Source organism: Stegastes partitus, unplaced genomic scaffold (genome assembly GCF_000690725.1).
Source record: "Stegastes partitus isolate 25-593 unplaced genomic scaffold, Stegastes_partitus-1.0.2 Scaffold875, whole genome shotgun sequence".
NCBI classification, from domain to species: domain Eukaryota; kingdom Metazoa; phylum Chordata; class Actinopteri; family Pomacentridae; genus Stegastes; species Stegastes partitus.
In genome coordinates, this window is record NW_007578606.1 from 148,339 (window position 1) to 168,877 (window position 20,539).

Here is a 20,539-nt window from a genome sequence, read left to right on the forward strand (position 1 = left end):
CAGTCAGAATGTCAAACTGTACGAGCTCAGGGCATCTCCCCATCTGAACCCGCACTCTGATAAACAACAAGCTCAGGCGTTCTGACAGCGGCCGACGTGATAACGTTAACAGAGTTGTTTATCTTGCAGATAGAGTGGGTTGGTAATGAGCCTTTTCTTTTTTCTCATTAAAACAAGGTCTGTAGTGATGATTTCTTTGATCTATGATCAATCACAGCGAACGTTGTAACTAACAGATTGTCTGGTCCAGAGCTTAATTATTAAAGGAACAGTGCCCTCTGGTGGTAAACATAGATAATACCTTTCAAACACACTGCAGGTCTCTTAAAAAACGCATGTAAAGATCTTAAAATACTAAATCTTTTTCTTCTTTTAAAAAACATAGTTGTATGTCAAGCTGCCTGTTGTGATAATGCTGCTGCAGGTGACTGTGATTTTGAACTACAGTAACTCATCGTCTGAATCTTCCTAGAATCAATAAAAATAGAAGTCAGTCTCCACATTAATGCTGAAAAAGAAGACATGAACTAAATGCATTGCTTGCAGAAGAAATAAACAAAAGCAGCAGGTATTTCCAAAACAGTGGCCAGAGGTAATAAGTTTGGCATCGTGTTATTGTTCTTATTATGGAGACGTGGGTTGGAATTGTTGGATTTTATTATTAGAAAATGAAACGGCTAATGAAAGAAGCGAGTGAGAAATGAAATAAATTAGAATAGTAAAAAAAAAAAAGAGAGAGCTGAGACTTGCGCCATTCACTCGGCTCAAGATAACAAGACAATAACAAACAAGTAAATAAAAGCAAGGGGAGACTTCAATATCTCTTTTTTATTAATTCTGACACACTGCGGTCAGATAGAAAAGTATGAGCGTTACACTTTTCAAGTTGCTTCCATGACTTGTGCAAACACTAGACGGCATCAGGGGAAAAACCTCGGAAAGAAAAATGACCTTGGAAACAAAAAAAAAAAAGAACATCAAAATGCAGAAGAAATGAATAAGTGCATTTAAACCTAGGTGTTGATTCTTTATGCAGTATTTATTGATTCCCAGCTTCATATAAACTGGATGTTGAGGCATAAACATAGTACATTTGAACAAAAATATAACCAATATTTACAATTATTGTATTAAAAATACAAAAACAACTGATACATACTCCACCAATTGTCTTTTTAAAAGACATACAGGTCAAAGTAGTACAAGAAAGAATGAAGAAAAGAAGGTCATCACCAGCTAAATGTACATTTCTCACTGACATCACACATCAAACGGAGTAGCAGTTCTACCTACTACACTTATCTTTACGCTTGTACATTTTTGTGCAACTTTTTGTTTTTCGAAATAGGACTCGGCCCGCTAATATGCACATTATCTTCAGAGTTGAATGAAAGTGAATGATGCATGTCACCACTGTATTACAAACAAATTATTAACAATCTATCTGCAGCCATTACAAAAAATTACAATAACAAAAGAAACCTTTGAAATTATTAGTGTGTAGTCACAGAACACAGTGGAAAACACTGCACTCATTCATCTTTTTCCTCAGTCTGTAGTTTCCAAGACTGATCAATGTGATCAGTGCGCCTCAGTGATAGAAGAAAACAAACCAAAAAAAGTTACTTGTTTTTTTTTTTTTTGACAATTGGATTTATAATCGTTCTGATTGGCAGCCTTGAAAAAAAAAAAAAAAAACTTCATGTCAACTTCCCCACCGGAGTCTAAGAAAAAAATATCTTCAGTCACTTCCACTGATGGCGGGATATGGTGGATGCAGCCGTTAGCGATATAAATACAGCATCCACTGAGCTGATGTCTGTAACAGGCGAGGAGAGTTTCTGAGAATGAATCTAGTAGCACGACAGCAGAGGGAGGTCGCCCTGCGTGTAGACAAAAAGATCTACTGCACTGCAATATATGAGAATGGCCGCAGTCCAAGTCTGGTGATACCGTCTGAAGCCACACACAAACCCAAAGAAAACGCTTGACTTCATCTTGTACCGAGTCTTAACAAAAAGTCAGGGGAAGTATCTTGAATAAGGCATTTCACTCCACTATTGCTTGATTCAAGACTTGCTCTTGAAACAAGGGGATTCTCATTGGGAACAACGATGTAAAGAAATGTATGCAATCATGGCATCATAAGGCGCTTTGGACATTCACGAGATGTGGCGTATGTTCGGGTTGGAGGGGGGAAAAAAAGCCAAATTGGAATTAGTGGATACTTTCATTTTCAAGGGGAGTATGTGTATTATAAGACTCTGTACAAGATCGTTTAGGTAGACTGATAGAGGTACACTCGAAATGAACACGTTGGCAGCTTCTGAGATCTGCTGATGTTTCCCACCCCTGCTGGTCTGTGATTCCTTCAGGAGCGAGAGGGGACTTTACTCATGTCAGTGAGAGCTCGCTCGCTGCCCACAGTTTGTACTATGATTCATCGATTTACAGCTTTATTTAGCTCGATGCACAACATGATGGGAGTCTCACATGATTCTCGGCGGGTGGTCGATCACCTCTGTGCTTTTTGATATCACCTGCAGGTCAGCATCAAAACGGTACGATCTCAGTGTAACAGAAAGCAACAAGATGATGAAAAGACTGAGATCTCTGACACGCTCTGAGGTGGGGCGACGGTAAAGATATGGTTCACTCATACCCTGGTATCCAGGCCAAATGTCTGGTAACATCTAGGATTGTGCTGAAAGTGCTAGTTTTAGAATTCAACTGTGTTTTTGTTTATGCACTGGTACATAAAATGTATTTTTTGTGTGTGTGTGTGTGTGTGTGTGTGTGTGTAGGCATGTCAGTACACTGTGCATGTTGGTTCTCTCGACCGAGCCCTCCTCCTAGCTTCTTTTGATTCAAACCAACAAGTGATAAGCTTTCACATGTGAACTTGAGATAATACTGGATTCAGAGCTCAAACACTCGACAACAGATGAGTTGTTTCAGTCCAGGGAGAGAAATGATGGGCTGACTTGGTTTCTCTTTTCGGCCCCCAAGAGTGCAATCAGTCAAAAAGAAAACAAAACGAGGAAAGAAACCTAGTGGGAAGTTGAAAATCAAGAGTCAAGTCAACTAGCGTTTCTCTCCGTCTTCAACAATAGTCTGTTTTGTTGTTGTTTGTTTGTTTTTTTTTCATTTTATTTGTTCTTGTTTTCTTAGAAAGTAGAAAATGAGAAAGTGCAGATGAAGCTCAACACGTCATGATGCTGTTGTGTTAACAGGTGGGGTTTTGTCACCGGAGTCGGGGAGGAGGAGGAGGAGGAGGAGGGGGGGCAGTCTCAAGGAGCCGGTCCCGTTTCTAACAGCGACATCTATGTGGTTTTGTGTGGATGCGGCCGGGTCGACCCTCCCGGCGCCAGTTAGGTTCCTGTAGTCCTTTTTTTTTTTTTTTTTTTTTTTTGTCTTTCTCCAAAGTGCCAGGCATTTTGTCATTGTCTTTGACCTTCTCTCCGTCTCTTCTTCACAGTATTTTTTGCATGCAGGGTCATTCAACCCCTCATGATGCTTTAAGGCAGGGGAGGGAGATGAGCAGAGGAATCCACTGATTGGGAGGGAGAGCCAAGTGGAGGAGGCAGGCACGTACGTAACGGATGATGAGTCTATTGGTCTGTCTCTTTAATCCTGCCCACCCCGAACCAGGGGGACTTCAAGTTACTGCAAAAAGACGTCCACTGTTGTCCCTCAGACCGCTGACACCTGTTCATCTTCTGTGGAGAGAAAGGGGGACAGAGACAGTCAGAGGTCACAGTGAATGTGGGAGTTTTATTCTGAACTGCTGATAAGGCTCTGGACTTAATGCGAGCAGCTGCAGCGATGTGTGATCAGAAAGAAAACTTCTTTTAGGTCGTAAAGACACGCATCTTTTTATATTCGAAGTCGTAAAACTTTGAATTACTTTAATGCGGGCTATTTTGTTGAGGCATACCATCACTTTTCTATCTGATTTCCTGCCTTCCAATCAACTTAGCTGAGAGCAATTTAAGCCTTGACAGTGACAAATGACACGTTGTCATCTTCAGTCTTCTTCAAGGAAGGTTACTGATGCATGCCAATCCTTGGTGAGCAGAGGCTGATTTAAACTCTGTTCGATATGCCAGCACTCGGTGACCAGTGGAGGCGTGCTGGAGCGTCTTATGCAGCATCATCTGCAGTGTAGTTTTGAGGTTATCTGCTGACATTTTGATGCGACGCGAACACAGTGCAGCTCATTCAGGTAACAGATGTATTCTGTTTAATGACTGTCCTCCTCCATGTCACACTCTACCCATGTCTGGTGTGTTAACTTTTAGTTTCTCTTGTTTCCTTGTCTCCTTCTTCCTCCATCCCCTCCCCTCTTATCTCTTTCACCTACTCAGTTCCAAATACGAAAAAAATTGTTTTCTAGACAAAGAAAGTAACTCACTAAAAAATCCCCCACACACCTATCATTTATGTATTTATTCATTTTAAACGTTCTCGTACAAGGACCTGCCTCAAATCATATCAGTCATTAAATGACACAGTTGTTGGATACAGACCAGAACACCATTATATACCACCGAACCACACAGCCGTAGATATACATACTACAAATCTGCAAGTTGAATACCTCATTGAGTTCTAAAAACTGATTCATTTCCAGATTTTGTGTACATCTTGTAGTATGTATATAAAGCGCTGGCGGGCGGTCAAGACTACTGAAGGTGTCTGAAGGGAATCTCTAGCATGTGGGACGAACCTCCAACACAGCTGTGGTCTATCACGAAACTATGAGCGGTATTGTGGGCTGTATTTAAACAGCGCTGTGTCACGTCATGATTGATACATCTTGAGAAACGTCCTTGGGACCGAAATTTGTTGATAAATCAATGCAGATGGCGGCAATTGACTTTCCATCAATAAATTGGATGTCTGGGGATTCCCTGCACCACAAAGGAGACGGAGCATGTGGTGGGTGTGTTGCCTTCTGCTCATGACTGAGTAACAACTAAAATGCATCACTGATATTAACTTTATACCAAATATATCAGTAAATACAGGAATTTAAAGACAATTTGAGATTCAGAGACGCTACAGTTTTTATGCAAGAAATAGCTAAACTAATATTTGTATCCAGTTCAAGTTTGTGTTTCTTTTTCACTGAGATTATTTACTGACTTCCATCAAGTTTGAAGTCATTTGTTTTAGCGTGACATGAATAAAGAACAATGGCAGCCTGGTAGGTGGAATAATGTTCTCAAGGCTTTTTAAAAATAGTTTTACTGAGCTGTGTGCACTTTTTTTACTTTGTAACATCTGTCACAGGGCAGCAGAAACATTTAAGCCAGCTCTTGTACTGTGGTGTTAATAATGTGCAAACAAACAGCTAAACAGGAACATATTTTGAAACATGAATTTACAAGCTCACATATCAGCCTCACCTTATTCTATTCATGTACTGCATAATATTTTACACATGGATCCACATTTCAGGCTTTCTGTTCAGTGCTAAACGACTACAATGATACAAAATTCATCCAGAGTGAGTGCAGGCGAGTCAGGTGCGTGCTGTGCAGGAGGATGGAGGTGCATGTTTTCAGGCATTGAGTTGGATTGCATGGGTGAGAGGATCCTAACGACACCGTGTCTGCTGATGGATGCTGTTTGACACAGTGTGTGAGAAAGTGAGAGAGAAGAGCAGAATGTGTGGTGGCAGAGAAGTAGTGAGTTTCTAATCCGACTGGTATGACTCATGCATGATGACATATTGTGGGTTAAAGGTGAGGGTCCCACTCCAAATAAACAATTCCCAGATCGTACAGAATTTCGGCTGACATTTGTCATTTGGAGTGGGACCGATCCAACTAGTGCTGTGTGTTCCCGTTCACATGCAGGTTCACTGGAGTGGAGGGGGGGTGGGGGGGCAACCTGATAAATTAGTTTTTACCTGCCTTGGGGAGAGGGGCCCTGCCTGTTTACCCCCGTACACACACTCTCATGGTCTGGGAGTCTCAGGTGTATGCTGAGCCACTGGCTTCCTCAGAGCGACTAGTTTGGAAGACAAGGACTCACCCTCCTCTTCCTCCTCAGGCTCTTGCTCCTCGGCTGGTGAGCGAGTGCGGTGGAGGCCGCCCGCCCGCTGTTTGGCCCCCTGGTGGGCCTGATGGGAGTCGGGCGACTGGGTGACCATGCGTGAGCGCTGCAGGGCCGTGGTGTAGTCTGGTGGCCGGCGGCCCGAGTGGGTCGCTGTGGACGTGGGAACAGACGGCGCTGGGTGCTGTCCTTCAGCAAGGTCAGAGATGGTCAGGGCAGTGTAGCCGGGGGGAGTCGGGGGAGGCTCACGGTAACGGCTCTCTTTCCGAGCTGAAGGGACACAAAAGACAGGAACATGATAAAGGCACTTATCGACTGCTGGAGATAAAGCTCTTGGAGAATTTTTGATGTTGATAGTGGAGAGATGACAGAGAATGACCATAGAGAGCAGACATGACAGACAACAAAGGTTTCCAGCTTAACCTCCATATATAATGTTGTCATTACACGGTCCTCTTCTTAAACCCATACTGCTTTATAATGCATAAAACTACTTGAAGATATAATATTTTATCTCAAGCATGAATTTCAGCAGTTTTAAAAGAATTGAGATTTTTGTAAATATGCTTATTTGCTTTCTTGCCAACAGTTACATGAGAAGAGCAATGCCACCCTCATATCTGCCCAAACGTTGTAGTCAGCACAGTGTAAAAACTGGCACTTAGCATGACGACTGCTCTGATGCTTACTAATGAACACATATGTTCTTTTAGTCAGCACAATCCGTGTAAAAACCTGTCATTCTTATCCTTCAGTTTTACACTTGTTTTTTTTTTCCTGCTGGTCTTCAGTCTGTTTTTCTAAACAGGTATAATAATAATAATACATAAATATTCTATAAAAACGTGACCAAACAGTAAATAAATGAACAGGACTGTGAACAGCGTTCACTCACAAATGAGGCCTTTACCCCCAGCAGTGATGGGTGATGGAGACGGTCGGCCGAGCTGCTTTGCCTCCTCTGATCCGGTGGATGTGATGCTACTTGTTTCTGGGTCGGCGTTGACGTCCTTTCCTCCTCTCCTCTTGATGGTGCCGGTGTCTCCCTCGGAGTCCTCCCCCCAGTACGCTGCTGAGGATGAGGAGGAGCTGGCAGATGCCCAGCTCCCCCTGGCCTGTGCTGCCCACAGCGCTGCAGGACCCCCTAATAAGGCCTCCGGTCCGCCCGGAGGGAGCCCTCCAATCCCGCCTCCACCGCCACCTCCACCAAAGGCCAGAGTCTCCCAGCTCCGCCCCTGCTGCATGGTCTGGATGTTGTCATGAGAGCCAGAGGAGCAGGAAGTCCAGGAGCCGCGGCCGCTGTCTGCAGCATCGAGGGAAACGCGATCGCCCTGATCCTGAGTCAGTTCCTCTGAACTGGGTGAGGAGAGTACTGTAGGGCAGCCAGCGTAAATACCCCGACAGTCCTGCATTGACGAATATGACCTATGATGTGATAATAAAGGGAAAAAGAAAACAAGAAAGTGACTTCACCTCTTTTCAGACTAAACAAAGATTTTCTAACTGAGCTCCATGTGTTCCTACCCCAGGCTGTACTGGTCGGGGTCGGTGGTGGCTCTTCGTTCCAGCCGTGGTCCTCCAATGTGAGATTCTCCGACTCCTCCAGAGTGACGGAGTCTCCTCTCCTCCTGGGCCATGTCGAAAGAGGAGTTACTGACAAGACTGGATCGAGAGGAGATCTCACTGTGACCAGAATCTGAGTAGGCGTCTCCCATCCTGTTGTAACCTGATGGAGACAGGAAAAGGTGGAACATTATTGTTGGGACTGCGAGTGGAGTGAAAGAATGTTTAACTTAGCATGTAGCCTCAGTCCTAGTTGTGGAAAGTGAACTTGAATGACTAGATTACAAATCAGTCAAATTGTGTTAGATCTCTGGGGTGGGGTGCATTGGATTCTGACTGAAACAGCAGTTTATGAAGACATTCTGGGTTTCAACACAATGCTGAAGAGTGTGGAAAAGTTTTGATAGCATAAGGGAATTGGGAGTTGCACAATAAAGTCTGTGACACTACAGATAAATCACTGGTGCTGATTGATAGTGTAAGGACATATTTTCTAGTTATAGGCAACAGTCATTAAGGCTTTTACCACTGCTGAGCTATAGTTTTCATGGTGCAGTGCTCATATTTTGCACCTATCAGCATAAATAAACCCAATAACCTCCTCTGAATATTGAAATTAAACTTTAAGGGAAGCCTTTACGACAGATATGTGGAGAAAGCAGAAGTCAGAGGAGGTGGGTTTGAGTGCCAACTGCTGTAAATGTCAGAAATAGAGTCTACTGGGTGATATAACAGTAAAAAGGATGAAGCATCAACCCGCAGGGCCCTTTAGGTGTGCAGCTTCCAGACAGAAACAGTTTCAGAATTTTTGCTCAACATTCAGAACTGAAAAAAAAAAAAAAAAACACTGACAGACAATTTATAACCTCCTCAGTCCCGAAGTCTTTAAAAAGTCCTGTGAGCTACAGGCAGCCTATCCCATCCAACAGCATCTACAGTCAAAGCCAGACGTATAAATTCATGTGTAAAGCAGCTGACTCCGGACCAGCTAGTACCAGTTCTGTACTAGTGGAACACAAGGCCCGGATCTGTGGCCTGTAAGCAACACCAACACTTCACACTAGAGGCAGGTGGTCTCCTCTGTAACTCATGGTAGTAAAATCTAAGAATCATGAAGCTTCTTTTAGAGAAATCTTTACTTCAGCCTATTGCTTATTGAGTAAACATTTTTAGTTTGGAACGTTTTCTTTCACTCTTTAATCTGTTAACATTTCCTTGGTAACAAAATTAACTAAAACCTACTTGGGTTTGGACTAAGTCTGAAACAATACAAGGTGTCTTAACACACACTTAAATGAAATGAAAGACATATTGCAGTGCATGTGGCTGCCACCAGGTGGCATTTGTGGCCCACAATGACAGCAAGAAGCAGCCTGGAGACTGGTGTCAAAGAGAGGAGAGGGAGGGAGGATTATTGGCTTACCCTTCTTGGGCGAGCTCTGGGGGGAGGTGGGAGGGGAGGAGAGCTGGGAGGAGGCGTTGGACACAGTGTCCTCTGGCTGCCTCCGGTGCCTTTCGCTCCCCTCTTCTGACAAAGACAGGATCTTCTTCAGGGACTGGGGGGAACTGGTGCCTGTGGACATTTGCAAGAAGATGAGCAGAATTAACATGAGGAACACTGCCATTCCCCCAGGGTGTTGGGATGCTAAACTGCATTGTCTGGGATTTTTTCTTTCTTTTTTTTTTTTTCTTGTTGCCAGACAGCCTGTAGGTGGCAGCACTGTCACAAAGAAACCAGCTCTGCTATTGTCTGCAAATAACAGGATGAGGGAGAAAAAAATAAGGCAGTGGTGGCAGAAAGACAAGAGAAGAGGGGATTTATACCAGCTCTTTTTCTCTTAAACCTTAATAATATCAATATATACATGCAGGGACAATTCTAAACCACCATTTTTAGGGTAAGGGCAGCTGTGAATCACCATAGCCTTAATCAGCTAAAAGAATGTTCATCTGCATTGTGCTTCATTAAATAGACTCAATACTAAAACCTCTCAGTGAGGAGAAAATTTGTTCCTTTTCTGAAATCTAACCTTTTAAATACCATGAACCTGAGAGTATTAAAATTATTAGGCTACCTACATTATACTTAATCTTAATCTTACCAAAAGGCGGTAGATCCTTGACTGGCACTTTCTTTCGGGATGGGTAGAGCGCCACGGCGGGGACCTGGAGGGCCTGGTTTCCTTTGGCCAACTGGCCCCTTTGTTGACTGGCAGCTCTGGGCACAACTGGAGAAGTGTCTGGTCGTTTGCCACCTGCATTCTTGGGCACTGAGTAGTGGGGGGAAAAAAGTGAGTAAATTTTCGATATAAAGCCGCATTTTAGTCTTTAATGAGAAATCTGAATCGACAAGGACTTGTGAGAAGGCAGGAACTGGCTGTGGAGTTCAAGAAAACAAGCATCAGGGCTGCTGTGAGTTTTGCTAGCCATACACAATCCCTTTGACCACCACTCCCCAGTGCATTAACAGCCAGTGAGGTTTGGCATTAACAATGGGAAACGGGCCCGACAGCTCAGTCATTTTTGTTCCCTGCCAATGAGTCTTTAAGCATCTGCCTCTGGGCTGTGAATCCTGGGAACGCGTCTCTGGAGAAATATGCTCATAATCAACATAAAGACCTCAGTGCCTAATCTTCTGAATGTTTCGCAAAAGGATGCTTCTGCAGTGGGACACATGAAATAATAGGTTCATCTTCTACATCAAATTCTCATTTCCTGTTAAAATAACCGACTACATCTTGTTGACGCATGTGGCTGGTAGGAACTCACATGTGCTGATGGAGGGTTCGCACTGCAGCGACAGCGTCTGCAGGCTCTCCTCGTTCGTCTCCAGGCTGAGGTTGGACAGGTACTGTTTGACCTTCCTGGCCATCTGGGCGTCCTCGTAAAGCTTTTTGGCGTTCAGGAAGGAGCTGCGTCGCACCCGCTTCTTGTGCCCACCTGTCTGGGTGACGTCAAGCACGGCCGCGTTGGCACTACCCTGACTTAGAGACCTGGGCGCACACGTAGGGGGAGATTTGCAAACAAAAACAAAGACACACACACAAATAGAAGAGGGCAGGGAAAGACTCATTAATGTCATGTTTCAATAAAACGTGTGTGTAAATGCGCCAATGTTAGAGTAAGAATGTGTATTTACTACTAAGGGGCTACATATGGAGCGTAGTAGTCAAAGTCAGACATGCAGAGAGCAGCTCTAGATATTTATCCCACTCCAAAACATTCCAGACATTCCAGACAGCAGAGGGGGGCTGAGGGATGGTGGCTGTAGTCAAACAACAGGGGAGTAGAAACAGGGACTAGTGTAGCACAGTCATAGTTTACATTTCTGTGGCTTGAGTCAGAGCTCGTAGTAGTCGTAGTAAACGCTGTTTTTTTTTTCTTTTCTCTCATGGTCTGAGCCAAACAGCACCCTGACAGTCGCCCCCAGTGTTGCTCAATGAGAAGTCACACTTGTTCTCGTCCGTGAAAAGAATTTTTTAATCACATTTCATAGAAACATTTTTCAAGTAATTACAGCTTCAATATCTTGTAATTACAAATAAGCAGCTCATATTTTAGAGATTGAGGTCTTATTTTATGGATCCTGTAATTACAAGATGCTACATCTTTTAATTGCAGGTGCGGAAGTGGAAACGTTTCCTTTTCTGTTGAGTAAATGTGACGTGCTTCTGTATGTTTTCCATTAAATGTTGGGTGTGCATAATGATACGCCATTCGACCACAAGAATGTAAAGCATGATACTTTATATCCAGAATCTCTGGCTGTTTGGAGGTTTGATATGCATTTGAAACCTCAAAGGCAGGTACAACTCTGAAACTCAAGCTGCATGCATTTTATTGTAACACAGCATGTCACAAAAGGTCACTTCTGCTAATGTAAGGCTGGATTCACTCGTTTATTCTCTATGTGCAGACACAAATTCTCTAATTCACATTGGAAGCACAGCAGTGATGTTTTCCTGTTCAGTACATTTTAGCCTAGAGTTAGCACAGGTGACCTTTGTTTTATTGATTACCCTTAGGTTAGTGTCAGGCAGTGTTAGAGGGAGGATTCAACTCAAACCGGTTAATGGAAACAAGGTTTCGGAAAAGAAGAAAAGGAAGCACACAAATTGGCAGAAAGAGGGGCCATGGTGCAGGGAGGGCAAAGGTTGTAGGGTCACCAAACTTACCCTAAACTTCTCCATTTCTTCTTCCTAGAGGGTAGGTGCCAAGAACAGAGAAGCACGTGGGGGGCGAAGGGTTGATGAGTCAAGAGAGAAAGAGAGGAGACAAAACTTAGGACAGGAAAGAACACCGAGATCACCAAAGAGAAGCAATTTCACCAAAGACCCACGTGAAAGTCAGCAGAAAGGAAATCAAATACTCCACTAAGAAGAGACATCATTAGACAAAGACACACTTTCACAGAAGCACTGAGCACATCTTATGCCAACAATGTGTATAGGCAAACAGTTGCTGGAGCAAACAGTTGCCAAAGGGAGCAGCTGCTTGAAACAAAAAGCGTGATGCAGAAATGTTACTGAATCTATGTGAACCTGCTAACCCCACAGAGCTGGTTAGTCAGTGGAGCGCTGACTGGTCCTACAGGGAGGGTGAAGGATCGTTATTAATGTGAAGCGTGGCTTTGTTCCTAACGTATCCTGACCTGGTTCGGAACATAAGCGCTGGGTCCATGTTGACGGACGCCATGCGGCCAACATGGCGAATTTCTTTGGCAATCATCCTCAGCTTCTCAAAGTTCACCAGGCCGTCCACTTTGGAGTCATTGCCTGAAAAATACACAAGAAATAATGGTGATCCGAAGCTCAACAATTATGTACTGCTTTTTTTTTTTTTTTTTTAAATGTTTTTCCCAATATTTTAAAAAAAAAAAAAAAAAAAAGGCATGTAATATGTAATTTCCAAGAAAACAACAACCTGGCAGCTACAAAACTATGTTACAACTAAAGCAAACGGGTGAAACAGCCACATCCTAACATTGGCTGAAACAACATTTTCTATTATTTTAACTGTTTGTTACTGTAAATGTATTTTGATGGTTTGACACGGTTGTATTTTGGAGTTCAGAATCTGCATTTTATATATATTATGTAGGGTCTACACCAGTGTTTACTCAATGAAATAATATAACCTAAGCATGCATAAAATAAAGGAATATGTGCTTATCTTTGTGTGAGCACTGTCGCCATACTGTACAGTGAATAACACTGCCTGTCTCCAACCACCAACAAACTCATTTCATTTGCTGAATACATCCATTAGGTTTAGTTGCGACTTGCTGTGAATGTCTTCATATACAAATGTCAAGTCGTCTACCTTCATGTAGGAAGGTGAGGTCCTTTTTGATGACAGGGAACAGGGGGATGATTGGTGGCTGGAGGTTCTGATTGTTGAGGACATTCCTGTACTTGGCCATATTTCTGGAGGGGTCGAAGAGGTCCTGCAGGTCCCCGAACAGCTTCTCGTACTTGCTGGGTAGCTTCTCCCATGTTCCCCTCAGTCTGGAGACTGGAGCCAGGTTGAGACCGCTGTACAGAGAACCACAGTTACCATGAGACTACATACCGCTGTGATTAATAACTTGCAGCACTTCAGGGACTTGGGTTGAAATATAAAACATACGACATTACAAAGTTCAAGTAAAAAAAACCTAAATCACAACAGAGGTCAAATATAAAGTGTAATTCTATACACATTTATGATTCCCTGTCTCACCTGATGATGGCGAACATGGAGTTGAAGTTCTTGCACTCCCGACAGTGCAGGGCGATCTTGATGAAGTGCTTGACGGTCTTCATGCGTTTGAGCTGGTTGGGCTCCCGCGTCACCTCCGTGGCCACCCAGAAGGTCTCATGGTTGATGGCCTCCTCGAAGCGCTTCAGGCTGGCAGAGCCGGTCTTGGAGCGCAGCTTGAACAGGTCATCGATGTATTCGGTGGGCTCGATGGCACAGAAAAGTTCAAACGCTCGCATGGAGAGCTGAGTGGCCACTTCCACCGTGCTGAGCTGTAACAAAGAGATCTGGCCTTCTCGAAGGAGGTCCTGGGCGTCCTCGTCTGAACATAACGTCTCCGTCTCCATGTTGCTCTTTAGGTAGTATCTAAGGACAGAGCAGGGTTTTTCATTTATTTTTTGAGTAAATGAACTATTTTGATGACAGACTGAACACTTGCTGGTTTCAGTTTCTCTATTCTGAGACTTTACTGCAACGTTTGACACGAGTTCAGATCAAATAGCATTGAATTTTTCAGTGCAGGCTTTAAAAATACTAAATTTTATGCCATCAACCTGGTTTCCTGTAGAAAATATGATTACTGTGTCAACTAAAGTTAATGATTTCAACCTAATTTATTATTATCTGCTCTGTATTTAACCAGAGTGGTTTCTTGAGGTTAAGATGTGGTATTTAAAGTGGCTATAATAGCAACAAAAATGATGTTAGAACATCAACAATATCCATGTAAGGAAAAAGAAAAACCAAATGAGACTAATTCCCTCGTTCCTTTATTCTTTTCTGTGATACAGCAGAATCGTCATTACCTGCCGCTCAGCTGAATCCTGTCAGCTAGTTTAGAAAGCTGATCAGGTAACCGCCTCTGCTTGATGACGCCCTCTGGAGTGACAGACACCTCACACAGCGAATACGCCTCTGGTGCAGCGGTCAGGGCAAACTCCCTGATGGCCTGGGCCACCACCTCCTTAGCCGTCGTGTCCTTCCCGATCATGATGTACCGGGACTGCTGGTCCGCCTTGAAGACTCGTAATACCTGGTCTGACATATCTGTGGAGGACAATTAGTGAGAATGAGGATAATTGCTTAAGAATCAGCTAGTCTGAATCTCATAATCAATCAACAAGAAAAGAAGAAGCAGGGATTTTTTTTAAATGTATTTTGAGGTTTAGTGACAGCCATTCAACATTTCCCAGCACCTCCTTCAAGTAAAAAAAAAGCACACCAGCATCTTTGTGATGTCACCCAAAAGCCTCATTTCCCATCTTTCATTAGTTTGATCAGAAACACATCCCAACAGATCTCATAAATCTCCGTGAAAACACCCATGTGCTTACAGAACATTTAAAGGTCAGCGGTCAGTGCAACGCTGTTAGTTTTACTCGATTAGCTTTCACAAGCGTGAATGCGGATTAATTGAGTTTATGTTACGTCTGCCCACTACAGCACAGCAGCTGATGAATGCCTGTAAGTCTGGCACAGAGGCTGACAGCATTGACAAAGAGATGGCTGTGCTAGGAGAAGCAGGATCACGAGGAGAGAAGATACTCACTCAGTGTGACTGGGACTGGAGGGACACAAACAATTTTAGACAGGAGTTAATGAAATATAGAGACCACCATGTTTCTATATCTATTTGTTTTTTATTGGATAGTACAGATATGAAAAGAAATATGTCAGCTGTCACAGATTGTGTCTGTTTAGGTAGCTATTCCCTTTATATCTCTGGAACTAGTGAAAACAGAGATATTTGGCCATTGCAGCCAATGTTACTGCTCAATTAAATGTTTTTATACAGCGCCAATTCACAACATAAGTCATCTCAGGGCACTTACACTGTAAGGTCAAGACCGTATCTTGTGGAGAGAACCAAAATGTCTTGGATTTACAAAATTGCATCATCACAAAGTACCTTGATCTCATTGTATTATCCCAAAACTAATGTCATATATCTTAAGAATACACTGGTGCCACAAACTTCTCAGTCTCACATCATGTCCACACAGATGTGAAACACCCACCAGGCTGGTTGTTGAAGTCGAGGATGCGGTGGTGAGACTGCAGAAGGTCTGGGTTCGACGACGAGAGATTTCCACTGACTGGCAGAGCTGGTGGGATCTGTTTCGACTGCTTCATCCCCACGATGCTGTCGTCTTGCGATTGGCCCACGCAAACGTCACTATGGAAACAAGAGGAAGAGGAGGGGGGTGAGGCAGCAGTTCTATAAACAACAGGCAGAGGGCGATGTTTGTGTTGGCAGGAGTTAAAAGCTGTCCAATTTGTACAATATAGTCCACATAAAATATACCACAGCACTGGCTGACTGGGGCTATCACAGGCTCATATTTGGGTTGGTCGACAGAAATACGACCCCCGCTCATTAGGATAACAAACTGAATGAAACGTCTAGAAAATACATTTTCTCCCCTCCTTATTTCTAGATTTTCCAGCAGAATATCAAAGTAGAGGTACGCTGCCCTGTCTCCACTAACATCATGTATGTGCAAAATATATAATAAAGCTTAATAAGTTCAGGGAGAATGAGCTGTGATGCTGCATCACACTGTAGAGGCTACGCATTTGATCAGTGAGGTGTGTAAAACATCAAGTGATAGCAGAATGAGATATATCAAGATCTCTCTCTGTTTCAGCTCAGAGATGATGTGCATTTGACATGAACCAATCAGAGCAGCGTATCATAATGTCATGGTAAAAAACAAAACAAAAAAAAAAAAAAAAAAAACACAAGAGGTCTTGCAAGTTGGGAAAAGCTGAGAAAATGACTCAGACAGAAGGAAAAAACATCCTTTCTGCTCACAGCACAGGAAAAATCTAACTTTTACTTCATTCGCTTTCTTTTGATATACAGATGTGCTAGTTCTGTGAATAAACAAGCTGTGTGCAGTGTACTGACACCATCTAACAAGATACCGGAATATTAAAATTCCAACTATTATCTCTTAATGTAACTCACAACTGTCAACACTGAAGGCTAACTCATGCAGCTTTAAATCATTAAGCCCTGACTGCTGCTGATGATTTGTTTTTTTGGTCATTGATAAAGCCGTGTCTTATTACTTGTAAGGTTTAGGGGGCAGGATGCTGGTGAGCGTCTTGTCGAAGATCTTCTTCAGCTTGTTGCGCCCTCCCACCGTGTTGGTCTTGGCTTTCTTGCTGACCTTCTCCAGGCCCATCACCTGCTCCACGTCCACCGCCAGGTCGGGGATAGAGTAGCGGCTGGCCTTCTTGATGTCCCCGATCTTCGGCAGGTGAGGTGCCCCGTTCTTCCTGTCGTGTTCCTCCTCACCATCCAAGTCGTGGTCGTGTTCTGGCCTTGTTAGCAGCTCTTTAAACACTGGACGGGAAAAAGAAAGCACAAGAATGAGCCACGTTATTAGCATAAATGAAAACACTGTCCAAGTACCGGTTCGCGAGGCCGACTGCAGCCAGAATCCTTACCTAAAAGGTTTGTCTTCACAGTTATGGACAAGTGAGTGTTGTTCTTCAGAATCTCGTTGGCTTTGCTGAGCTGGACATTCTCAAAGTTCTGCCCATTGACCTCCAAGATCTGCAAAATGAAAAAAAAGATAAATCAAACAGCTGTGCTTTACCCAACAGTCTGCATGATGTGTTGATATGTGACTAAAAGACTTTGCAAAAGCAACAGAATTGATGATAATTAATGGCTAAGACTGCTGGCTTCTAACCCACATACATAAGACCATGTTTTGACCTTGTCTTTCGTCTTATTGGTGCAAAAATACTGATGTGATTTTACTGCCAACTCATCTTCATAAGAAGTATATTATGTCTAAATAGGCAGCTGATGCATAATTATGCATGTAGATGAACCCTTTACAGCCTAAGCGGTTTCTGGAGATGTTTTGCTCCCGTCACATTTTCACTCACTGTGGACTTATTCTTCATTGCAGTATGAAGTCGTGCACAGCTCAGAATTTTTTTGTAACTTGGCTGTTGGTTTCAGTTGTGCCAAGGAACGTAGAATTTTTTGTTGTTTCACAGCATCTGGTGCCATCAGTTACTTGTTAGTGAATTACAGAATGAGGCATGCAGAGGAAAGTATGTTTCTTCTATTTCCTGAAGGAACCGCATGTCACACGTGATTGGTTCATGGACTGTGGGAAAGTTTATCATCCAGAGATTCTGTTGTTTTTCACTTTCTGGTTCTGATTGTCATTGTGGTGCTTTGTTTTTATTTTTCATTTTTCTTAAGGTAACATACATTTCAAAGCCGCAGGTGGAATCTTGGGTTCAATGGGTTAAGAATCTATACGCTGGTAAGCAAGTAAACCCCACCAGTAAACTGCACTATTGGAAGTAGCCAATGACTTCCTTCTCTGGTCATCCTGTCATGTCCAAGTGCAGGTCATGATATACTGCATGCGTGCAGATAAATGGTAAACCTTGAAACTGAGAAAAATGTTCGAGGTGCTAATCCACATGCTATATATTTTACCCAGTAAACAAAGAAGCAACAAACTCCCAATCTTGAGAATTTTACACATCATGACATTTAGTCCAACACGAGATTATGACATGAGCATGGACTATGTGAAATCTCAAACTGCCTTGTCTTTATCTCTACAGCTTGAAAGTTCCGGATGTGCCGGATATTTGCATTTAAACACAATCTGTCCACTAAGCTGTCATTTCCTTTTCAGTGGAAGAGGAAGTCACCTTTAGCCACAATGCACATACAGGCCATCCTCTGTTGTCATGAGGCCAGTAAACGCTGACATACAAGGCCAAATGTCTGGTTTGGGATCAGTAGTGGTGAGTGAAATGTTGCTAGGAGTTCATCTCTGACAAACTTCAGCTAATGACCTGATGACAAACTAAGTGAGCAGTTAAAAAAAAAGAAAAAAAAGAAAGGTGTGAAGGGTGTGGGAGAGTGAAAGCTTCCAAGGATGTCAGCTTCCCTGCTTCCTTTTGGGGAAACAGCTGCAGGGGATGTTTGGAGTCAAGAGGGCTTAACTCACATCCAGACACTCTCAAGATGGTTTCAAGGATTAAGGGACTTTACTTAAAGCCCCCGAGGACTGCAGAGTGTGAAAACGGTTGAGAAGTCAAGTTGTGAGGAGAAAGCCAACACAGGGTGCCCACAGCTACTGGCAAGTTCAATTTACGGCTTTTCAAAGGAACCCTTTTAATGCCAGTTAGAGAAAAATGTAAAACCAATTTCCCAACAAAAAAATTAACTTGAACAGGAAAAAAAAATACATCAATTGAACTGTTCATCTGTGTGACTGGAGTGATTTCTCTGCAGAGTGGCAGTCTACAGAAAATCAAGTGCTTTTTTTGAGACTGCTTGGAGGCTAAATGAATTCCAAAACGAAATTGCATTACTCGGATAAATCACATTCGAAATTTACAGCGGATGATGATAGAGAGAAAAATTGTTACGGAAGATTGAAGAAATATATTTGGGCAAGACACCAAACATCTACGCGCTGTTTCACCAACGTCTTTATCGGGACTGTAGCAAGATGACGGATGTCCGACTACAGCAAAGATGGTCAGGAGGACGGTCTTACCTGATCTCCACGTTTAAGGCCGACTTCTGCCGCCTTGCTCCCTGGATCCACGGCATCAATGAAGATACGGAAACCTTTCTCCTGACCTCCGAGAAGGCTGAATGCCAGTGGAGAGTCCCTGGACGGCTTGGTCAGTGTCACCAGCCGCGGCTTGGCTTTAGCAGCACATGCTATGTTTAACAGTCTGAGGTGCCCACACATTTTCTAGGGAGAGAAAAAAAAAAACAGATATGAGGAATCAAATACATGAATCTGACATTTTAGTTTGGATATCTAGAATCTCTGTTTAGACGTTACACTCACTTCTTTCTCCAGATTGTTTTCAAACTCTTCCAAAAAGTGAGTCATGGCGGGGTCGCCCTCGAAGTCATTGAAGTGATTGTTTACCCACAGCAAGACTACCCGTGTAACCTGGAGGAGTCACATGATCAACACGGGTCAACGTACTGCACAGTTTACTGCTTGAGTAACTGCAGCCAGGTGATACACATTGCATTTTATATCCTGACCACAAAACATCTAAAGGTTCATGGGAAATCTAGTTAATTAACATCCACTAAATCTTAAAGGTTTATGTTTTAAAACAGATATCATATATACAACTACCAGCTTATTTAATCTTTCAGCTGTGTCTAACTACAGCATGTAGTCTTCATTTTATTAAATCAGATGCTCTATCTGACTTACTTCCAAACTGTTTCTTCAGCAAAGTTTGTCTCAGGATTTTATGCACCTAAATCCACCTTGTCTGAATTCTGCAAACCAGGGAGGCTTCAGAAGGCCACACTAAGTCTGAGTGTAAGTTTATTTAGTTTGCCTGCTTTAAGGATAACATATACAAAAGTCTGGGTACCCGTACCTTGTCCCTGAGACTGGGGTCGTGGAACCACTCCAGCAGCTTCTTGCCCACGACCATGGGGCTGGAGAGGAAGGTCCTGTAGGTCAACAGGAAGTCCTCGATGTAGGTTGGGTCCACCACTGAGTGCTCCTCCACGAGGTGCATGGTGAGACGCTCCGGCGTGCCCTGACATTTGAGATGATAGCGTTATTGCTTCAGAAAATGACGAGCATGGAAATGTTAATCATCAACAAATAAGTTTCTATTTACTTGTTAAGTAAAAGATTTGTGACTTTCTACTTAATACTTAGGGTGTGATGAAATGTGGATCGAACTAATGTTGACTTCTCACCTTGATGACGATGTGTCCTTTCCTGGTGCCGGTGCGGTCCAGTTCACGGTGTTCCTTCACCATAACGATCTCTCCTTCTTCTTCAACCTTCTGCATGTTCTTCTCTACCTGGTTGAGGATGCAGCAGTAGTCCTGCTGGGCTATACACACAAACTGGAAAAACAGGGAGACATGCATTAGGGACAGATTTAATCCAGTCTAATGTTCTCTTCTCTCTGCTGGCATTCTCTCTCTTTTGTATTGTACATATTATTACTGGGCCTGACCTGTAATGCTTCAATTAAAATTGCTAATTAAAGGTAAAATTACATATTCAACAGAAACAAAGGGTCTGAACATGAATATTAAATTTGGTAAGTAAATGTGCAATGTTAATCTGGTCTCTTAATCGGAAAGCCTTTACGTTTAATGTCTGTTATTTCAAATGTTAAA

At 43.0% G+C, this 20,539-nt stretch overlaps 1 protein-coding gene across 2 annotated transcripts in view; it reads right to left on the bottom strand.

The window, feature by feature from the left end:
* Nucleotides 1-808: 808 nt before the first annotated feature.
* Nucleotides 809-20,539, bottom strand: part of rapgef2b (Rap guanine nucleotide exchange factor 2b) — a 115,172-nt gene continuing 95,441 nt past the window's right edge. The window contains exons 12-31 of one of the 2 annotated variants that reach the window (XM_008293334.1): nt 20,108-20,260; nt 19,777-19,941; nt 19,221-19,328; nt 18,918-19,121; nt 16,822-16,930; nt 16,441-16,717; nt 15,384-15,541; nt 14,915-14,929; nt 14,172-14,412; nt 13,348-13,731; nt 12,949-13,160; nt 12,278-12,401; nt 11,802-11,825; nt 10,396-10,619; nt 9,729-9,896; nt 9,050-9,199; nt 7,588-7,789; nt 6,959-7,488; nt 6,043-6,333; nt 809-3,719 (exon numbers count right to left, since the gene is read on the bottom strand). In XM_008293334.1, the coding sequence (XP_008291556.1) occupies nt 3,694-3,719; nt 6,043-6,333; nt 6,959-7,488; nt 7,588-7,789; nt 9,050-9,199; nt 9,729-9,896; nt 10,396-10,619; nt 11,802-11,825; nt 12,278-12,401; nt 12,949-13,160; nt 13,348-13,731; nt 14,172-14,412; nt 14,915-14,929; nt 15,384-15,541; nt 16,441-16,717; nt 16,822-16,930; nt 18,918-19,121; nt 19,221-19,328; nt 19,777-19,941; nt 20,108-20,260 (3,765 nt within the window). In that variant the 3' untranslated portion in view covers nt 809-3,693. Of the gene's footprint in view, nt 3,720-5,917; nt 6,334-6,958; nt 7,489-7,587; nt 7,790-9,049; nt 9,200-9,728; nt 9,897-10,395; nt 10,620-11,801; nt 11,826-12,277; nt 12,402-12,948; nt 13,161-13,347; nt 13,732-14,171; nt 14,413-14,914; nt 14,930-15,383; nt 15,542-16,440; nt 16,718-16,821; nt 16,931-18,917; nt 19,122-19,220; nt 19,329-19,776; nt 19,942-20,107; nt 20,261-20,539 lie in introns of both variants that reach the window. The other variant, XM_008293335.1, reaches the window with a different exon arrangement.